We start from the raw sequence: 21899 nt of genomic DNA on the forward strand, positions 1-21899 counted from the left end.
GTTGCAAAACAGATGTTTTCGTGTCCATTTTTTTATTGTTCAATACAAACCATTAGTGGTGGAAGGATCTATGAGACATTTTCCACCGGAAACGTTTCTCACATAGATTACAGTGAAGCACTCGTTTAGCAGCAACATTCTCAGAATCTCAAAAAAGGTTTCAGGCTACTGCCAACACAAAAAATATTGGGAAATATGTAAGTTAAACTAAAACTAATTAGAGTAACTGTGTCTAATTAAATTAGTATTCACCTAATTGAATATAATTGGACTTATACTTAACCCTTATATGGATAAGTGGGTGAAAAATGACCCGGTAAAGTTTTCTTGAAACATCTTCGTAATGAAAAATTGTTATCATTTCATATTTCAGGTATTTCTCAAAAAACATGTTTTTGATACAATGCCATTTACATTTTTAACTTACCTTTTATACATTTTTAAATTGTATTTTTTGTACTACTACCCCAAGCATCCATAAGTCGGTCAACATTTTTTTCTATGGAAACCAATGAATGAACCTGATTCTTATCAACTGTGGCTGTTTGGAATAAATTAACCGTGGACCACACAGACTATATCAGAAGTGTCACCCTTCAGGAAGATTATTTTGACACAACAAGAGCTGATACGTGTAGGTATTATCTTCAAATAATATTGTGTGTGTCTTTCATGACTGTTATTATTATCTATTAACAGATTAGCCTACTTTATAATGTGCTAACACTAGCTAGCTAACTGACATAGCTAACATTTTATGTATTGCGTGTGTGTGTGGGCGTGTCATTCATAATTGTTGCGTGAAAGAGTGTTCAACGAATTAGCCTATTTTATAACTAGCTAACACTAGCAAGCTAACCTTACTATACAGTATGTTTTGTGTGTGTGTGTATTTATTTATTTATTTAGGTACTTATCGATCTATTGCAATTATTACTCTTTGTTTCCTCATCCAAGGTGTCATGGCTGCTGAAATGCTGTCACTAACGGGGTTGGACTCCGAGTCTGAAATTTCTGACGATGAGGACTCAAGACTACCTGAAAATCCAACTGAACAGGTTCAATCTGACTTCTGAAGAAGAAAGTGTCCAAATCATGTCCAACCGAATGAGGCGCAGGGGCTCTTACTGGAGCGGGTTACCTCCCACCCAGAGCAGAACACAGAGCCACAAAATCCTCACAAGTCAACAGTTAACCCCGATTATGGAAGCAATGGAAAAGTGTGGGGTGACAAAAGCCACAAACCAGCCACAGGAAAGAAGCAGACAGGGCCAACCAAAGGGAAAGAGGTGTCAGATCGGCCCAAGTAACAAAGATCGCAGAGTCAACAATAGGTGTGGGAAATGCAGTGTGCAATGATCACAGCCAGAGCCATCACAGCCACTTAAAAAGTGAAAATGAAGCTATTTCAAACATGAAATCAGTCTTGTGTGGTCCTAAATATAATACTAAATATTATAGAAGTGATTATTCTTAACCAAAATGGCATAAAAACACATTGATTCTAATATAGGTCATTTTGACCCACTTATGGAAAAGTGTAGGGCAGTCACTCGTGCATCTAAGCGTTACACATTTATATTTGTACTTACTTATTTTAATAACAATTTGGTGCATTTATGGGTACTCAATGTAAGGTGGGATTTCCGGTATTGCCCTATTTATTTACTTTGATGAAGCTGTGGCTCCCTCCACCTCTCCTTCCTCCTCTTCCTTCTCCTCCACCGGGGGAAACCCGTCCGGAAATACCAACTGCAGAAAAGAACGTCACTTCCGTCGACTACGTTATTTCTTTAATTACCAGCTTGTATTTCCATTTTTGTGTTTGTTTTATCTATTCGTTAATCTGTCTTAGATTATATTATTTTTATCGTTGTTATTTTATTTTAATATAACAAACATCACACCCACTGTTTCTTTATGGAAATACCCACTCCGTACTGTAGGTGTCTCTAGAATATTTCATATAAATGTTTTTTTTTTTTTTTTTTTAACAGTTCCATCGAGAAACCATAGAAGAAATATAACCAGGAAGCAATCGGGAGAACGACCACTCTTTTTCTGTGAGAAGTCGATGAGTCTGCCAGCAGTAAACAGGTGGGACTTAACACTGTTATGAAATTAGGATTTCAAACTGAAGTCCCATCAGATTTGAATAAGTCTTCTCCCTTGTGTTGAATCAGAATGGAAAAGGTGATCAGCTGTTTCAAGACGAGCCCAGAAGCTGTGGCCCGACTGATCTGCTTCCCCTGGGCAGGTGGAGGCTCCATACACTATGCCCGCTGGGGGAACGTCCTCCACGGCTCCATAGAAGGTCATGTTGTTACACACCGACCCCCTGTTTGGCTTGATGATTGCCATCTGCTATTCTTTGTAGATAACATAATTTAGTCCAAAAGAAAAACTTTTTTTTTCAAAAGTGAAAATTGTGGTAACTTCCAACTTAAAAAAACAAAGAAGGAAAACTGAACAGACCTGCTGCACTATGGTCATATTCCTATTTTGCAATGTTTTGTAACAGCTCCCGTGTTTCGTCCCTTTCAGTGTTTGCGATCAAGCTTCCGGGCAGAGAGAGTCGAGCCAAAGAGCCCTTCTTTGAGAACATGCAGCAGATAGTGGACGAGGTGGTTGGTGTGTTGTTACCGGTGCTCAAAGAGAAGCCGTTTGCTCTGTTCGGACACAGGTACGATAATGTAGTGTGGCTTTATGAATAACGTCATACCCGCCATGACATCAAGGCTTGTGACTACCTCTCTTTCTCTTAAAGTTTGCTCTTCCCTGATCTGTTTCTAGTTTTGGGGCTTTCACTGGTTTTGCCGTGGCAGATGCTTTAAAGAGTCTTCACAACCTCGAACCAGTTCACATCTTCCTGTCTGGTGCCTCTGCACCCTATGTGAGCGCATTTATTACATTTAACCGAGTAGGGGACAGGGTTATCCACTCAGCATTAATCAGTGCCATTATATGTATCCAAGTGAGATTAGAGTACCTGCAAACTCGGTCTGTGAGACAGCGTCACCATAGCAACGCAGGCTTGCTGTTAACCCACACATAGACATCTTAACCATAAAAGCTTTTTCTTTTTTAAATTTGGTGCAGTTCAAAATCACAATAATTTATTCTCTGTGATGCTTGGCAAATGTATTACAAAAAATCAAAGACCAGACAGTTGAAAGCTGCATTGTGAAGAATCACACATGATTTAAATCTGTTGTGATTTGTTCAACGTACACCAGAAAAAGAATGAAATATTTACAATCAAATGGATTTAATCGATCAAACAGCGATCGATTCCACGGTGCAGCACTCAGGATCGCAGTTCATTTAAACCAAATCTTCCTTGCAATACAATAACTTTAATGGAAGTATAGGTTCAATAACGTTAACAATCAATGACAGTGGCAAATGAACACAACAAGTCCTGGAGACAGAAAAGGACAAGTCCTAACGGAAGATGAGAGCTCGTTGCTGACAACCAGCCAGAAGCATGTTGCCTTTTGTCTTCCAGTCGGAGACGCGCATCAAGACCCCCAAGAGAAGCGAGCTGACCGATGACGAGTTCCTCAAGTGGTTGGTTTCGATCGGAGGGACTCCTCCTGAGCTGCTGGCCAACCCCGAAGTCCTGAAGCTCTTCCTTCCCGCCCTAAAGGCCGACCTCCACGTCGTGGAGAACTACAGGTAGTCACAGGCTCCAATTCCAGCGGGCATCAGCAATGACGTGCGATTCGGCACGAGGGCCTCGTGGTGAGCGGCTGTTGTGACTCTGCTGCAGGTGCCGCGAGCCGGACGTCCCGCTCTTCTCCTGCCCCGTCACGTGCTTCGACGGGAAGGCGGACACTCCTCACGACTTACAAGGTCGGTCCTCCCGTGTCCTTCAGCGATCGTTGTTTATTACAGCGTTTTTTGAAGGTTTTTGGATCCTCGGTATCAGAAAAATCGGCCGCATTTGCACTGCACATTTGCAAATATGGCTACACGTTTTACATTATAATTGTATGGGTCTCATTTTTCATCCTATGTTATGCATTCTTTGTAATTTATTGGATTTAATTGTTCCATTCAATTTATATGTAAATATTTCCGTTTCATATATATGTACAGGGCTGTGTGTGCCCATTGAGTCGGCTCCCTGCTCACTTTACAATTTTTCAACAGCTTGGAAAAGCATCACATCGGGAGATTTCACCGTCAGGATGCTCGACGGATCTCACTTTTACCTCAAGGAGTCTGAAAATGAAAAAAACATATTAGACTACATCACCAAGCAAGTGGAGACATCAGAAATGGACTATTTATGATGGAGATTATATGTAATGACTTCACTGTTTTTCTCATATAATTAATTGTGATTGAACTCAAATGAAGGTACATTCCACACGTGTAACGCTGTCAGAAAGTTTAATATAAACAAAATATTTTTGGTTCTTGGTGGATCAATATCATGGCAGCAAAAAATTTCCATAAATTATTGATTTGAATCAATTTGAATAGGTTAGTGTGTGGAAAAAGAATTGGTCTGAATATGAAAAATGGCCATGACAAGTTATTTAATGACTTCACTTTATATGTTGAGAACACTTCACATGTTATTTAACATCAGTTCGATATTAGTGATCCACATTCAGTTAAACATTCATCTGCATGGAGTATATACAATATTGAAAAAAAGAAAAGCACCCATGTTTGACTTGTTAATCAATATATTATTATAATTTTATCAAAGTAATTGGTTTATGTTTATTACAATCCAACAATGAAATGACTCACCGATTTACTCCTCAGGAACAAGAATGATCTTTTTCCTCAATTATTTCTGAATATATATTTAAATTCACACATTTTTAAAGTAGTCAATGACATGTTCAATTTCTTGGAGGATGATTAAATATATGCCCCTGTTTGAGATGGCGGATGTGTCCACACAATACCAGCCTTAATTTACTGAATAAATATGTCTTTATCGTACATGTGCCATTTTTATATTTAGCCATGAATACATTTGTGTGCCAAAGAACATAACACACACACAAAATGTAACTTTCAGATTATACAGCTGGAAAAATCTCTTAGAACTCTCAATTAAATGTATTATCTTTATTGATAACGCAACTCAAAAAGATCTATAATGTTGAAAAAAGCTTTCTGCGTCACATTCAAGGATTAGATTCTCCACTTGCAATGTTTGACCCTGTCCAATGTGAACCCGAGGGGCAAATACGACAGCGTTCAATGTGCGCGGGTAAATAACAATTCAATTCAGGAGCAGCCTTCCCTCAGTGGAGGGCGAAACTAGAGCGACAACAGGAGCCCAGACGAAGGGGCGCAAAGGTCGCGGGCCTGTGAACGTTTGGTCCGGGAACCTGGGAGCGAGATTAGGCAACGGCACGGAGATCCAATATTTTGAGAGCCTGAGGTCAGGTGCTGCAGCTTGGGGCGGACCCGAGGCGGGGGGGGATGCTTCTACACGTTGTGACCGCCTCGCTTGGAGGGAGCCGGCGCCTCGTCGTCCCTCTGCCGGGCGGCGGGGGCGTCGGCCTGAGCAAAGGAGTCGTTGGAGCGGGCGCTGATGCGCAGGGGGGCCAGGCGGCTCAGGTCGCTGGGCATCCTCAGCTGGGCGCGCTGTGACGGAGCCACCGGCTCGCCGTCGAGCTCGGCCTGCGCCAGCCACGGGGGGATCTTGGCGGCCATGGGGTCCAGGTCCGGGATGTAGGCCGGATTCTCGATGCCAGCTGGGCCAAAGGAAACTGGGTTAGAGGGCTACAGACACCGGTGACGAGTGTAATTGTGTTAACGCGTAATAGGGTTAACGATCCAATAATGTATGACAAAAACGTTACCGATAATACTTTTGATTCTTTTATCAGGATTCTTTATTTCTAGAATACTGTAGAAGGCGGGGCCTGTCTGTTACCTCCTGCTCTGTAGGATACCATCATGGGGAAGGGGTATGAACCGCCCGATGCCCCAAAGCCAGAGGCGTCTCCTTCTGACAGCTGGAAATCTAAAAAACAAAATAAGAGATCATTTAAAAAAGAATGAAAGATTAAGCTTTTTATTGTCATTTGTTGTCATACTATTGTTGTAATTAAATTTGATTTGGTAGCCCTCAAGCAGGACCTGGACAAATCAGGGTGAAACAGTGGTACCAACCCTCATCACCAGCTAAGTATCTTTTGCTGTTGTCTGTTGATTTCCCGTTTGGCACCTGCAGGCGGTAGAAGTTTATTTGTAGATTACATTTTTAATAAAGTTACAAAATGTGAAAAGCAAACATGTAGGTTTAGGCAATTATTGGCAATTTTCGGTTCTAAAGCGGATTTATGGTACAACATCAGACTTTTTACATATACTTTTATGAATAAAATGTTCCTGTATTTATTATTTGACATGCATTGTCTGAATAAATATAAAATTATTATCATTACATCAAACATCTGATAAAATATGTGATGACAGGGTTCGTTGACACATTTAATACTAATTGTCTAATTAGGCGATCAGCCTTTTGTACCATTCCATGTATGTTTTAAGTTGTCGAACGACAATGACCTTCTGCAGCTGGTCTTTCTTTGCGTGCTTGCTGATCTTCTTCGGTTGAGAAACGCCCATCTTTGCAGACTTGAAGGACTCCAAACGATTCCTCATGGTCCTCTGGAAGATCTCCTGCACTTCATCTTCGTCCTTGTTGACGTTGAAATGGCTCCGGCTGTACCTGTGTCGATGCTGAAGAACACCAAGCAGAAGTCGGTGGAGTCAGGGTGAGGATTTGTCTCCACTGCGTTATTTAGTTTGAAATATTTTTCTTAAAGCGGAAAGCATTGCTGTGTTTTAAAATGGTGACCTGCTTCCTGCCCTTGTACAGATGCTGCTGCAGCAGGTGGTGCGTGTTGATGTCCTCCATCTGCCTCACACCCTTCATGTTCTGCTCGTGCATCTCCAGGCTCACAGATGGCACCTGGTCTATTCTCCTGCAGGGGGGAAAAGGCCTGTCAGGTACTTTATGTCATTAACACACTAAAAACACAGCTCTGAAAACTGTGCGTTGGAGCTAAATGAATATTTTAAACTTTTAAATAGTTGCACTCTCTGAGATTGTAAAGCCCTCTGAGGTAAATCAGTGATTCAGTGCCAGACAAATACAAATACATATGAATTATGATGGGAATCAAAAAAGTGTTTTTTAGTCTTCCACGGTGATTTCAGTGGGGATCCGGTGAGCGTTTGCTCACCCCATCGAGGACGCCGCAGTGTGATCGTCTGACATGCCGGCCGTGATGTCGGGCAGGTCGTCGACAAACTTCTTCTTGAAGTCGATGAACGCCGTTTCGTTGCGGACAAACTCCAGAGAGCCTCTGCGTTCGCCCTGCAACGTTGAGACCAGAGGACTGGCTTTATCGAGCCTCCTTCCTCCCTTAATGCCCGCTTGCCTAGTAATGTCAAGCGTGTACCAAACACATTTTTGGGTGATTTGAATATACTTCACCTCAGCCACGTAGTTCATAGCATCCTTGAGGTTGAGCCGATGGAAGACTTTGAAGACCTGGTCGCGGCTCTTCCTTGCTGACTTCTTCATCAGAATCCTCTTCATCCATCTCTCCTCAAACTGATTCCACCTTCGGAGTAAGCAGAGAGGGAATCGGAGCTTCATTCAAAACCGCTTAGATTGGATGAGTTAAAGAGTTCTGAGGTGTCTCTACATACTTGTCCCTCATGTAGTTGTGTCCTATTTGTCCAGATACATCCTCTATGGCAACAAGCATGTGATCAAACACCTGAACAACAAGAACGGAGCTTTTGTAATAGTTGCCTGGTTATGGTTCTTGCTGTTGTGTTTGTATAAAGTGAATATTTCAAGCTTTACTTTGTCCTGCAATTTTTCTATGAGCGTGAGCTCCGACACAGACGCTTTTTTGACCTTGAGCCACTTGACCAGAGGTTTCATCGTGATTCCCTGCAGAGGAAAGAGATTCACCAGAAAGCTGTGATGCATTTTGTGTAAGAAAGCAACAAAACGGAGTGAAACCAACACACAGTGTTATCTCAGTTAGATGGTAGAAACCAGGATACCTGAAGGATGACAGTGAAGTACACTACGAGGAGAGTAGTGCAGATCATCAGGTTTTTCTCCTTTATTTTGCTCTCATTCAGCAACGCAGCCAAGCCATATGCGACAGCCCCTCGCAGGCCACCGTAGCTCATGATCACCTGGTCAATGAACTCCACGGGGACCAGCCTGTACCTATTCAAGATCCACGTGAGGAAAAAGACACCTGCGGTACACAAATGAAGCCTGTTTCGTTAACCCATTTAAATTGTGTGCCGTTTGGACTCAAAAGCCTGCAGCGAAGAAGCAGGAATCCCACCGATGATTCTGTACACAAAGATGAAGAAGAGCGTGAGGAGGATGAAGCCCGTGTTCCACACCCAGATCTCCTTATCAATGGCCGAGATCCCGAGGAACACGAAGATGATGGTTTCTGATCCGTTGGCGAAAACCTTCATGACGTATCGGACCGTGTTGACGGAATTCTCGTCCATGTTTGCGTTGATGTACTTCTGGCAGGACACGCCACAGAAGGTGATCCTACAGGACGAAGCCCCGGGAATGAATCTCATCCCGCGCAACGCGCCTTTGATTCTTCTTCTGTGAAACGTGTTAAATACTCACGACAGGATGGAAGACAGGGAGAGCATCTCAGCGGTCAGGTAGGCGAGGTATCCCAGGACGAAGACGAACGCTGGCTCAATAATCTTGATGTTCTGAGTGACTTTGGTCAGGAGAGAGATCAGCAGGCCGAACGCAAGGCCCAAAAAGGAGCCACCAAACGCCACCACAAAGAAGGAAACTGGAAGAAGAGAGAGGACACGTGTGTAAGAAGCTACCGTCACGTTAGCCAGCATATCCAAAAGTTTATTCGACATGTGAGGAGTCCAGCTGTGCAGTCAGGACTACCTGCTCCTCCAGCACAAGCTACGTCCTTCACTGGGAATAATAATAAAGGTCACTCCTTACTAATTCCTTTAATGATCTCCACAGCATTAATTCCAGGTCCTCCCAGTGACACGAACGCATCGAACACATTGAAGAGCACCTGAGAGAGGAAGAAGGAAAATAAAAAAAAGTAGGTCCAGCACATCACCGAATCAAAAAGGACATGAAACTCAACTTGGACAAAACCAATGATCTATTTCTTCACTTAGATTGCCCTTTCCAATCAGACAGCAGGAGAGAACCGCTAAGAAGTGACGTCACGCTACAGACGACACTATAAATAATTGAGTCTGAAAAGACAATCTGCGCCCAAAAACAAAAACAAAAACAAACAGAACATCCAAAACTCAAAGTTTAGGGCTTGGGACTCACTTGCAATACAAATCAATTAATCAAACTTTTATTTTTTTCCTTATTCCTTATCTGCAATAGACATTACATGTCATTTAGCTGACACTTTAATCCAAAGCGACTTACAATAAGTGCATTTCCACATAGAGATACAAACTCAGAAGAACAAGTAACAAGAAAGTACAATTTTCATAAAATATTAACTGCATGTCACTTGTTTCTTTAGTTTTTAATTTTTATTAAGATTTGGGTTTTAAAAAATAAGAATTTTTAAATTAACCTACCCATGTTTTCAAAATATTTCAGGAGAAAGTGTTTCTTTCACTTCATCAGTTAAATAACATGGCAAATGATCTTCTCATATACATTGACGATTAGCCAATTGACAATGTGCAAAGAGTCATTACAGTGGACATAAAGGTGTTGATACTGTAATAAATTGTCACGGTTTGGCTTCGCTTCCTGTTTTAGTTTGAAGTTTCATGTCTCTTGTGGTCCTGGGTTAACTTCACTTCCTGCCTTGTCTTGTGATTGCGTGATTGATTCCACCTGTGTCCAATCACCTGCACCTCCCTTGTGTATTTAAGCCCTGTGTGCCAGTTGTCCTTTGTCGCGTCATTGTCCGTGTTACTCTCCGTCGGTGCACGTTGTCCTGTTTTTTTGAATAAAGAGCACACTTCGTCTAAGAATCCTGCATCTGAGTCCTGCTTCCGTCTGCACCGGCAATTCCCCTTGTGACAGAATGACGCGACCATGGAAGGACTCAGCGGGATTCAATTTTGTGAACCCGTTTTTGGGAACCCGACTGGCCCTCGGCGGTCCCCGCAGCGTGCAGCAGGCTGCCAGGCGTAACGCCGACCCCGGCTCGCCAGCAGGCTCCGGGCGGCGTTCCGGTCGACGCCCTCGCCGCTGTCCAGACACCGCTTGGGACTCGCACTGGGAGGCCAGCGCTCAGCCTCCAGTCCTCAGCGAACGCGGGAAGCAGGTGCTGGAGCTGGCCGCCCTCCTCCAGGCCAGGTACGATCCCCACGTCCTGAACCTCCGAGGTCGGCGGCAGCAACACCGTCCACGACGCCCGTCAGCGCCCGTTCCTGCGCCGAGACGCCCGTCAGCGCCCGTTCCTGCGCCGAGACGCCCGTCAGCGCCCGTTCCTGCGCCGAGACGCCCGTCAGCGCCCGTTCCTGCGCCGAGACGCCCGTCAGCGCCCGTTCCGGCGCCGAGACGCCCGTCAGCGCCCGTTCCTGCGCCGAGACGCCCGTCAGCGCCCGTTCCTGCCCCGAGAACCCGGTCAGCGCCCGTTCCTGCCCCGAGAACCCGGTCAGCGCCCGTTCCTGCCCCGAGAACCCGGTCAGCGCCCGTTCCTGCCCCGAGAACCCGGTCAGCGCCCGTTCCTGCCCCGAGAACCCGGTCAGCGCCCGTTCCTGCCCCGAGAACCCGGTCAGCGCCCGTTCCTGCCCCGAGAACCCGGTCAGCGCCCGTTCCTGCCCCGAGAACCCGGTCAGCGCCCCTTCCTGCCCCGAGAACCCGGTCAGCGCCCGTTCCTGCCCCGAGAACCCGGTCAGCGCCCGTTCCTGCCCCGAGAACCCGGTCAGCGCCCGTTCCTGCCCCGAGAACCCGGTCAGCGCCCGTTCCTGCTCCGAGAACCCGGTCAGCGCCCGTTCCTGCCCCGAGAACCCGGTCAGCGCCCGTTCCTGCTCCGAGAACCCGGTCAGCGCCCTTTCCTGCCCCGAGAACCACGCCCCCGGTCCCGGCCCCGCGGCGCCTGACCATGACCCCTCCCTCCCACCCTCTTGGGACCGCCTGGAAGTCGGTCCTTGAAGGGGGGGTGGGGTCAGGGGTTGGGCCGGAGCCCCCCGCCACGACGACGCCGCAGCCGCACTGCTCGGCGCCCCCCGCCACGACGACGCCGCAGCCGCACTGCTCGGCGCCCCCCGCCACGACGACGCCGGAGCCGCACAGCTCGGCGCCCCCCGCCACGACGACGCCGGAGCCGCACAGCTCGGCGCCCCCCGCCACGACGACGCCGCAGCCGCACTGCTCGGCGCCCCCTGCCACGACGCCGGAGCCGCACAGCTCGCCGCCCCCCGCCACGACAATGCCGGAGCCGCGCCGACCCGGCACGCCCCCCGAGACCCTGACGCCCGGTCTCCGACCCGGCAGGCCCCCCAAGACCCTGAGGCCCGGTCGCCGACCCGGCAGGCCCCCCGAGACCCTGAGGCCCGGTCGCCGACCCGGCAGACCCCCCGAGACCCTGAGGCCCGGTCGCCGACCCGGCAGACCCCCCGAGACCCTGAGGCCCGGTCGCCGACCCGGCAGACCCCCCGAGACCCTGAGGTCCGGCGGTCATCCCGGCCGGAGGGACCCGACCCCGTGCCGCCGACCCTTGGAGTCCCCTGGGCGGCCGGGGGTTGTCGGGTTCCCCGCCCTCCCTCCCTTGTCTGTTTTTCTGGGTTCCACCCTCCTTTAGGACCGTCTGGAATTCGGTCCTTGAGGGGGGGGTTCTGTCACGGTTTGGCTTCGCTTCCTGTTTTAGTTTGAAGTTTCATGTCTCTTGTGGTCCTGGGTTAACTTCACTTCCTGCCTTGTCTTGTGATTGCGTGATTGATTCCACCTGTGTCCAATCACCTGCACCTCCCTTGTGTATTTAAGCCCTGTGTGCCAGTTGTCCTTTGTCGCGTCATTGTCCGTGTTACTCTCCGTCGGTGCACGTTGTCCTGTTTTTTTGAATAAAGAGCACACTTCGTCTAAGAATCCTGCATCTGAGTCCTGCTTCCGTCTGCACCGGCAATTCCCCTTGTGACATAAATGTGTGACTTTTCCCAAACATTAAGCAGCTTTAAGTTTGATAGTGAAGTGAACATTCCTCCCCTTTCATTACTCACTGTAGTTTCACCAATGCATTTAGTGGAATTTCCTGACTCATAACACATACAAGCCGTGTTTCTTATTTAATGAACCTCTTCAAAGGGTTTGTTTCTCATTGATCCCTGAGGGGTAAAGTGAATGCGAGGTGACAAGACCTCAGTCGTGGTAAAGCTCCTACAGTGTGTGTATTATTCATACTTCTTGTCTGGAAAGTGTACTTTCCGATGACGGAGGTCTCGATACGACCGGTCTACGTATCAGGGAACGCGAAACCACAGAAAGAAAGAAGCTCTCAGCGCACGAACCACTGTCACGCCGTCGTTGAGCAGCGACTCTCCAAACACCAGGATGAAGAGCACCTCGTTGACGTGGACCTGCTCAAACACGGCGATGACGGCCACCGGGTCCACGGCAGCAATCAGACTGCCGAAGAGAAGATACTGCAGCAGGCCGATGTCCAGTTGACCTTCAGCATTGCAGAAGAGCCCACGATCAATTTGGGTTTAAATCTAAAGAGTAACTAATCCCATCCCTCATCCCAATTTGCAGAGTGACTATTCTCAGATGGCTGAGATTGTAAGTGTTTTTATTTATTTATCCCATTATACACTAATAAAAACACAGTCATGAATATTAGATTCCATTTCTCCCAATAAATCCCCCGAAATATTCCACACTGTCCCTTTAAGGGAACTTAGAAACTTGACATTTCTCTGTAGTGTTCTGGTGTGTTTTGATGATCTTTCTACTCTGAATTATGCGCCACTAACTGCTGAATTAAGGCCCTTACCCATGGCTCCTCCCTGGTGACACCCCCACAGCGACAGCCCCAAGCTGGCAGCGTTCCAGACGGTCCCGATGACGGCGTAGACCAAGATGGCCCCCAGGTTGCCGAAGAAGAGCTTGTTCGGCATAGAGTAACCCGTATCCAGGATGATTTGAGGCAACAGGTAGAAGAAGAACACCGTCGGGTTCAGCTTAAAGGTCTGCACCATGTCTGCACCCCAAATGATCCCCCCCAGAATGAAGCCGAAGCAGATGAGCAAGGCACTCTCCGGGATCACCTCGGTCACATGGTGGTTGGCCTCGATGACTGAGAGAAGAAGAGATTTGTATTAATTGATTTATAATATAATTTATTGTGAGATTTCCTCAACCAGAAACAGTAACTAATAACTAACTAACAACCAAAAAGAAGACAGAATTTTCTTACTTGCCCATGTTTCATTTTGGGTCTTGAGGCTGACAAGTTGAAGACTCCTTGCATCATAATTAAACCACAAAAGTAAAACTTTTGGAGGTTGCAAAATTTGCAAATGATCAACTGAGAAAGTTCCAGTTTTGGTTGTGGGCTTATGATTACCCGGCATGGCGACGCATGTGACGTTTTTTTTAATCTCTCCGCTAACTAAACAAAAGAGAGACTTTTGCTTAAGGTTACTTTACTTAATGGCCTGACAAAGTGTCACTTAAAGTTTATTCAATAATCAAACCCACTGAACCATTAGAATAGACGGGGCTCGACCTTTGCTGGTCTGATATGTTCCATTCAAAAGTGGTTAAAGATTAAACACAGTTCATGATCAGTGTAGCGTGTAAATGTGATGCGTCTTTTTTCCACTCCTTTTACACGTTTTGTGGTATTCAAACGGATCAAATATGAAACAATAAAGGGATAATAAAAGGGGCGCAAACGCTCGATAATGTGAGAGACTTGTGATGCAGTGAAAGCCTGCACGAGGGCAAGGGGTTAGCCTGTGTGGATCACAAAGTGCTGCGGGATGCAACAGCGTTTGATACATGTTGGCCGCATGCCGTGTTGGAATTTGAAAAAATTCCTCCCTTTGCCAAAACCCCACCGCTGAAACAAGGTAGTGTTGCCACCACTATCAGTCAAATTCGTACTTACACCCAGTGAGCTCTAGATGTGATTTAAACATTTCTACCGATTTCTACCGGCTAAAATGTGGTTCCAACATTAATGTGTCAGAAAACACTAGAATCAATCCTCATTTCTACATATATTCTAGCCAAAGCCTTTTATCAAAAGGTGTAATCCCTTTGTAATCAAGATATTGTGATATGGAATAAACCTGAAGTCTTTGTGCTTTCCCCCACAGGTTTCTGTGGATGGTGGTTCCATCTGATGTTGGTTACATATGTGACAAGTCCTGCTGTGCACCTGGCTTACTACTCTCAATATTCATTTCATTTCTGATGTATGAATTGAATGTACTGCACATTTTTTTTACAAGATGTTCCTTTTGTCATTGCATTCTGTCCATCCAACAGGGATGATTCTGGTACCAGAAGAATCTGTGTTTTGTGCACTTTGACTCCCTGCACACAAAGAATCTGCATAGGAATCATGGAGTGACGATTAGGGAGATGGAGCTGATTACGGGTTTACCGAGTATCCACATTCAAGTGTTCTACAAACACAAAACAAACACAGAAATGTCACCTCATCAGGGGTGTCAAACTCATTTCCGACCGGCAAATGGCTGACGGGGGAGGAGGGGCGGGGGGGGGGTGGCGCTGACCGTTCGACCGGCGAATGGTACGACCGACCGCACCGGAAGCCCCGGGGGGGGCCGCGAGTTTGACATATGAGCTTTACATGTTCTTATTTTTGTGCAGTTATAATTCCATAGTTTATTTTTCCTGAAGTATATTTCATTTTCATTTTTGTGTTTTGCTTTTATCTAATATGTTATATTTATATTGTACATACATTCAAATTAATCAAAGAACGTCTATTCTTATGATGTAACTGTACGTAACGTTTGAACCAGACTTTAATTTCGTGCACTTTTCTTAGTAAACTTGAGCACAAAGTAGAGGAGGGAATATATCCATTTGAAAAATGACGTTAAAATGTGATCTAAACTAAACTAAAAAAGAAGAACACGCCTGTCTAACACATTCTGTTTCCTGAACTGTGTGCTACATACCCAATTTAGCCAAACCAGCCACCAATATCCATACGGCCACTAGATAAGGAGTCTCCACATGGTGCCACTTAAAGGTCACGACGGGTATTCCCGTGATGGCGCTGGAGCCGTGGCCCTGCTCCGCGTGACTCTGGTTGGCCGTGGTCTCCGACGGCGGCTCCGGACGGGAGTCCTGATGTGCGCCGATCCCTGAGGTGGAGCAGGTCAGTAGCACCGACCCCACCAGCCAAAGAGGAACACATCCGCATCGTTGCATTTGATGGGAGTATAATGCACCAAATGGAGAGAGACATACGATAAGTTCCCTCTCTCGGGATGTCGGGGAGGTGGCTGCACCAAGGCCAGGCTGAAGCAGCAGACAGTGTGTCACACCTCTTGTCCCTCCTTTCCTTGGTGAGTTTGTGCGTCCTCCGCCTTACTCACTGTTGTTTACTGACCCTGAATATCTCTTCCCCCCCCCAGCGCTGCCTCGTTCTATCCCAGCCCACAACTTTGTATCTTCTGACGGTCAGGAGCGAATTCACAAGAGTGAAGAACACCTGACTCAGCCTTTTATATGGAAAACATCTCCTCTGTGACAAGGTGTGTGTGTGTGTGTGTGTGTGTGTGTGTGTGGCTCCTGGTTATTCAGTCACTTTTGAACACTCTGTCTGTGCCTTTCCGGCATCTGAGCGCACTAGCTCGCGTTTGTCATGCGTGTGTGTGTGCGAGTGAGGTTGAAGTGATGGAGCAGAGGTCATTTGATGATGAACGGCGTGTAGTAACACTTCAGCGGGCTGCGTCGTGCGCAGTAATGATTGACGGTGGCGTTACTCAGTCCTGGTTAAAGAGTGAGTAACGTCCTAGTCCCATAGCACCGATGTGTGATCAATGACCCTTGTGACGCACGCGGCCACCGTGCGTTGTTTTGACTTCCGGTGCAGCACTTACTCACCGAGGCACCAAATGTGTATCAATCCGCAGCTGAAAATAGTTCCCAAAGTACCCACTAGTAACTCCTGTTTTAACAACTTTTGCTAAAACTTTCAGTGCCAGTGCATTTTTCTGCACGGGACCCCTCCAACTATTACGTGTCACTCCGAGGTGAAGTCAGGGTAGTCTACTCATAATGAAAACTCGGCTGTGCTCATTTCCACAAGAGTTACTTTTTTATGGCGCTTTCTTTTATCCAGGAGTGCCACCCTAATTTAACAGACAATAGCTCCAGTGTTAAGACCGGTTTAGGGATTTGATACGTAAGCTCTCGTACAGTCACAGGTGTGAACAACTATTTCTCCATCAAAAAAGGACTGAAATATCGGAGTTTGCTTCATATGGAAATGAATTTCATGTTTTGGAGTTGGTATAATGAGCATAATCACTAATTACATAATGTGAAAACCACAAATTAGGGTTGACTGTTATATAATAAGTAAAACAGCTTAGTATGTGACAGACACGTTGTTGATTTTGGACACTAGAGGAAGAAGCATTTGTCTCAGTAAAAGTACTAAAACCTTACTATGAAAAAACAAAAAGTCCTAGATTCAAAACCTTACTGAAAGCAGACGAACCAAAGTATTATCTGTTAAACTATTTAGGTATGAAAAGGAAAGTAGTCATTCATGTAAATATAATTGTTAGTTTTGAGACACTACTGGCTAAAACATTGTTCAGATTAATGGTGCACTTGGCTTACTCAGTGGAAAGAGAACATCCAGAATATTCATTTGTATTTTACTATCCATCAATTAACACTTAAGTTTTCAGAATAATTCTAATTCAAGTCATTTGGATTTAGATCTTCACAAGACAGCGAGCAGGTGAAACATTCAAATGAAAGTAGTGGAGTAGAATTTACTGCATGAGCATCAATGTAGTGGAGTAGAAGTTTGTACTTTACTCCCCTGTGCTCTAAATGCTGTCAATCATCTTTATAAAAACATCTCGCCTCCACAGTCGTGCCTGAGCGGCCCTGCGGAGCCTGATTAACTAATGACCCAATATGTCTTGCGGAACAGTAGCTGGCCTTTTACTTAAACCTGTCAATCATTCTAATGTAGCAACAGCTCGGTGAACACTTCCAACAGCCACACAGAAAGGTCTAATGACGTCATGGCGGGAAAGAAAAGTCACGTAGAGGTCGTGTTCAGACCAGAGAGTTACAGTAGCTACAATTGAGGGTTGGAGTTATTGTTATGCTCAGTGGAACGGGTCATTACATTTTTACTGTTGTGTCAACCCGGCGTCATTTGCTTTGAGGCATGTCGAAGGAGTAAAATGATAAAATACACCTAAACTAAAAAATGCATTTCCTGCAAAAACTGAAAGCTGAAATGCATCGCACAAAATTACTGAAAATACAGGAATGAGAAAGGACCTGCAAAATAAACTTTTGAAGGCCAAAAGCAATGAACTGCATAAACTTTACTTTGTTAACTGGAAGAGTTGTAAACTAGCAGTATAATTGTGGTGGTTTTATTTAGAATTGACGGGATTGGCTGGAGGGGAGGTTTAGGAGACAGAATGAAAATGTTCTGTAAACACACAAAGAGGTTATTAAATGACAGGCCTCATCAAGGCATCACAGTTAGATTTCCGTCCATTAACCTGAATCTATAGTCCAAAGGACTTGAAGAGAATGAAAGAAAGAAGGCTTTATAAATCTGAGGAAGAGGAAATAAGATCTGAACAAAATTGCCGTCATTGTCTGAACTGCGACTACATATAAAGTCAACATTTGAATACTGCGCGTATTGTTGAGTTCAAGTTTTCTCACAGAGTTGTTCCTTCACGGATCTGTTTGTCAAACCAACCACACCAGTTCACGACAAAAGTTCTTCTGGGAATTGAGAGCAGTCTTAACAACGGTGTATGTCAACCCTCTGCAGATATTTGAAGCTAGCTAATGATCTCCATGCAGAATGATCAAACATTTATTACTCCTTTCATGTTTTCGTCCATTACGGTTTAATCCATCAACATAACAGTAGGTTGAGTGGAAACATTTCCGAGATGTCCTTTAATCCCCAAGTCAATGTTTGCCTTCTGCACAGCCTTTATCGTTTTAGCATTTTTAAATGTCCTCACGGGACTATAGAAGGATAAATGATGTCATTTGCAACCCTAAGAAGTTGTTTCAAAAACCAGACTTAACATTTTAAAAAATGGTAAATTAAGCTGAGTGAAATTGTAATTAGGCAAACTTTCCAACCAAGTTTAGTCAGTAGCTGCAGAAACAGACATCACAAGGAGACACACAGCTGTAAGTCTTTGTTATCACCAGCCATCGCTTTTGCAATTTACTGTCAGTGCAAACATGGCTGTAAGATTTTCAGCTGGAGCACAGATAACCAGTGAAACTGCCAAGGCGTCGGATCTCAGTGGTTGCTCTTCCACATCCGTCCTTTCCTGCACCCCCCTGCAGTCCCATATTTTTGCCAGTGGAGGTGTACACAAACACATGCACGGAGACCCACACACACACACACACACAGGAGGCAGTCTCATACATTTACATTGTCCACAGTGTCACAATCCATTTGTGTCTGTTGTGTATACATGGCAAGCTAATGACCATTCTGGGTCAGGACACCGCCGTCGTCGTGTGGCGAAGGTCAACACCTCTTAATTTCCCCAATTATGTTACTTCAGGGGTGGACTTCCTCCATTGAAGGTGTTCAAATTTAAAACACAGAAAACGGGTGACGTGACAGTTCCTATCCCACATATAAATAAATATATTGAAACCCAGTTGTACGCAAAGCCTAAACTTTGAAAGCAAGTGGAGCGATACATCGAGTTAATTCGATAACCATACCAAATACGGGCATGGTTTCTGGGGCACGGTTTCTGGATTCAATTCGGCTCTTAAACTTTCCAGAGGGAATCTCCAGATACTTAAAGGGTTAATTCTCACTCTGGATTAGCCAAAGCAAAAATTTGACAAGGTCATGGATGAAAGCATCACATTTCATGGCAATCAATGTAGAACTTGCACAGACATTTCCCATAGAACAATAAATATCAATAAATAATAATAATAAATATCGGCTTTGTGGTGGGGTGAAATGTCAGGGGCATTTAGACATTTAGAAACTTTTGGTATAATCCATCGAGATAGATGTTGAGATGTGGTCATCAAGAAAAAAATTCGCCATTCGACATGGATTTATAGAGAAACATAATATGTACTAATAAAATAACCGTTGGAGGTGCTCCCCCATGGACAAGACTTGTTAGGACTCACTGAGTTTGCAGATCCAGCTGACCAGGACCCACAGGGCCACCAGGTATGGAGTGGAGACATGGGTCCACTTCCAGGTCACAATGGGCAAAGTGGTGATGGGGGCCGTTTCATGACCGTCTGTAGCGCCTTGATCAGCGCTGCTGGAGTTGGTGGCGGCCTCGTGCCCGCCGCCCGTGTTGTGTCCTGGGTCCGCGGTCACAGTGGAAGTGCTCTGTACTGGCCCCCCACTGGCCAGGCTGGCGCCTCTGGACGCCATCAGCAGCGTGCAGAGGAGAAGAGCAAACCCCCTCGTGGCTGCCATGTTTGGGAAGAGCCACTCCAAAAACTCTTGATTCAAAGACTTTTTTCAGGCTCTTGACTCAAGTGGTACAGGTGAGCCTCCGGTAATTAGTACTTCATTCCTCTCCAGTGTGGCCTCCTTGCCTGTCAGGTCATTTTGACCCTCTCTTCTAGGGACACAGCTATTCACCACAGGTGAAGCTCAGCCCATTGTGATGCTCGTCTCCTCCCACTCTGCACCCTGACCAGCTAGTTAGGCTGTTTTACTCAATGGAGGACGTAATACTCCTTATATGTAGATTGTTAGAATAAATTCACACGTTTTCCCTGATGTTAAACTTCCAGATGTATTGGAAAGTATCTCTAATATTAGAAGGCAATTCTTGTTTGAATTCATTTTACATTTTGATTCAGCTGACGCTTTTATCCAATACAGTTTAAGTCCTTGAACAAACACAACGCAACAATAGCTTGTATGAATCGGAATTGGGATTTTCTTTTGTTCTTTGTGTCAGTTTACTAACCCAACAATGAATCATTTAATGGAGAAAAATACTTGGTTGATTAATCAATACAGAAAATAAGTGTTTGTTAGAGTCTCAGCATCTGAAAACATGAAGCTGACTTTTTCCCTGCGTCACAGTGGGGGGCCTTTTGGAGAGTTTACAAGACCTTACCAGTGACATAGTCCCACATCAAGGGCTGCTGGCTGCATTTTGGAAAATGAAGGATCAAGCATTGATAGAGCTAAACAGGTTCTAATAGTCAGGATATTTCAAGCCCCTGCTGTATTGATTCAGTGAGAGACCTAAATGCCTCACACAGCTTTGTAACCCCACAAGGTCCACAGCACAAGCAAGTTTATCCATGTTATCCAAACCCCGCATGTGACTATCACTGTGTTTGATTTAAATGTGTTTTCAGCAAGTATCCAAGGATATGAGGACAAGGAGGCAGTGTGACTCGTTGGTCTCCCCTTAGTGTAAAGGAGAACCTGCGCCACCAACTCTTGGCCACACTGCACAACACCGACTGTGTTGGGCCTTCATGTCCACCATACATGCGTGTTTAGGTGACAGAGACTCAGGCTGGACCTGCCATTTCTTTTCTCATGACTTGAGTCAAGGTTTGTCCTCTGGCTGAGCACAGTCTCTTTGGTTCAAAACAGGCGTATCAGCTCTTAAACTTCACAGAGGGAACCTGCAGATACTTTGTTCTCACTCTGCATTCATTCTCACTCTGGATTAGCCAAAGCAGAAATTTTAGAAGGTCATGGATGAAAGCATCACATTTCATGGCAATCAATCCAGAACTTGCACAGACATTTACCATGGAACAATAAATACCCATAAATAATAGCAATGAATATCAGGCATGTGGTGGGGTTAAATGTCAGGGGGGGTCACCAAAGACATTTAGAAACTTTTGGTCTAATTCATCTAGGTACATGTTGAGATGTGCATTATCATATCAAATTACATTTGTCGATACATGGATTTATAGAAAAAACGTTTAAGTCAATTCAAAAGCTAAAAAGTGAAACATTCCGGATTCAGGAATGTGAGAAGTTGCAACATGAAAATGAAAATTGACTGTCTTAAACATTTCTTACTATTTTCTGACATTATCGGGCGTTACAACAGTTGTGGCATAAAAGTATGAGTCTCACTTCTAGTGTTAAAGGTCTACAGCTCGGGTTGGACACGCTTGCTTGCCTCGTATCGTCTTGAGTGCTGACTTGTATTTTTTGGGGAAATTTAAAGCCAAATGTCACAGAGAGAAAGAATCATCAGCGCGTCACAAATAATAAAATGTGTGCTCATTCTTGCGTTTGTTTTTATTTATATGTGTATAATTAAATACATTCATAGTATAAAGTATACATTTGTAAAACTAATCATTCATTCATTTGACTAGCTTGAGTTTATCAATGATTGCTCAGTGTGACTCATCTTATTTTTGTCACAGAAAATTAGTTGAGTTTTTTTATTGTCCAACCACTTTTTAAAGACCGGACATGAGATGAGGAGAAATTCTGGTCTACAACAAATACAAATGACAGGAATTATTCTTATGACACCATTATATCATGATCATTTCCACATATATGACCCAGTTGTCTGATACTTGAAACACAACTGTTTTTCCCACTATTGTTTGTAGCTTTTAAGAAAAAGTCCCTGCATGTGCGTCCGCCTCTGTTTATGGTGTCAAATTGCAGTGGAGATGG

The 21899-nt window shown here is 45.0% G+C and overlaps 2 protein-coding genes and 1 long non-coding RNA gene across 6 annotated transcripts; 2 read left to right on the top strand and 1 right to left on the bottom strand.

Moving 5' to 3' along the window:
* The first annotated feature begins 1966 nt into the window (after window positions 1-1966).
* Window positions 1967-4909, top strand: olah (oleoyl-ACP hydrolase). The gene is made up of 7 exons (XM_037473671.2): window positions 1967-2097; window positions 2184-2314; window positions 2545-2683; window positions 2794-2893; window positions 3509-3678; window positions 3773-3855; window positions 4156-4909. Exons 1-7 carry the CDS (start codon window positions 2075-2077, stop codon window positions 4296-4298), a joined length of 789 nt encoding a protein of 262 aa, XP_037329568.2. The 5' UTR covers window positions 1967-2074; the 3' UTR covers window positions 4299-4909.
* On the bottom strand, window positions 4601-19799 carry LOC119218886 (sodium/hydrogen exchanger 3-like). 4 transcript variants are annotated; one of them, XM_037473651.2, is made up of 16 exons: window positions 19391-19799; window positions 12999-13301; window positions 12514-12674; window positions 9014-9092; window positions 8669-8846; window positions 8364-8584; window positions 8068-8270; window positions 7862-7951; window positions 7702-7772; window positions 7484-7613; window positions 7230-7363; window positions 6842-6968; window positions 6550-6723; window positions 6151-6205; window positions 5912-6001; window positions 4601-5729 (listed from the first exon to the last, which is right to left on the bottom strand). In XM_037473651.2, exons 1-16 carry the CDS (start codon window positions 19689-19691, stop codon window positions 5461-5463), a joined length of 2586 nt encoding a protein of 861 aa, XP_037329548.2. In that variant the 5' UTR covers window positions 19692-19799; the 3' UTR covers window positions 4601-5460. The 4 variants fall into 4 exon arrangements, with proteins under 4 accessions (XP_037329548.2, XP_062414392.1, XP_037329547.2 ...); XM_062558408.1 differs by lacking the exon at window positions 19391-19799 and adding an exon at window positions 15163-15468; XM_037473650.2 differs by having other exon boundaries at window positions 7230-7613.
* LOC119218901 (uncharacterized) lies at window positions 6631-7336 on the top strand. The gene is made up of 3 exons (XR_005120441.2): window positions 6631-6758; window positions 6863-6993; window positions 7204-7336. It is a non-coding gene; the product is annotated as an uncharacterized LOC119218901 (long non-coding RNA).
* Window positions 19800-21899: the final 2100 nt, after the last annotated feature.

Source organism: Pungitius pungitius, chromosome 17 (assembly GCF_949316345.1).
Source record: "Pungitius pungitius chromosome 17, fPunPun2.1, whole genome shotgun sequence".
Lineage (NCBI taxonomy): Eukaryota > Metazoa > Chordata > Actinopteri > Perciformes > Gasterosteidae > Pungitius > Pungitius pungitius.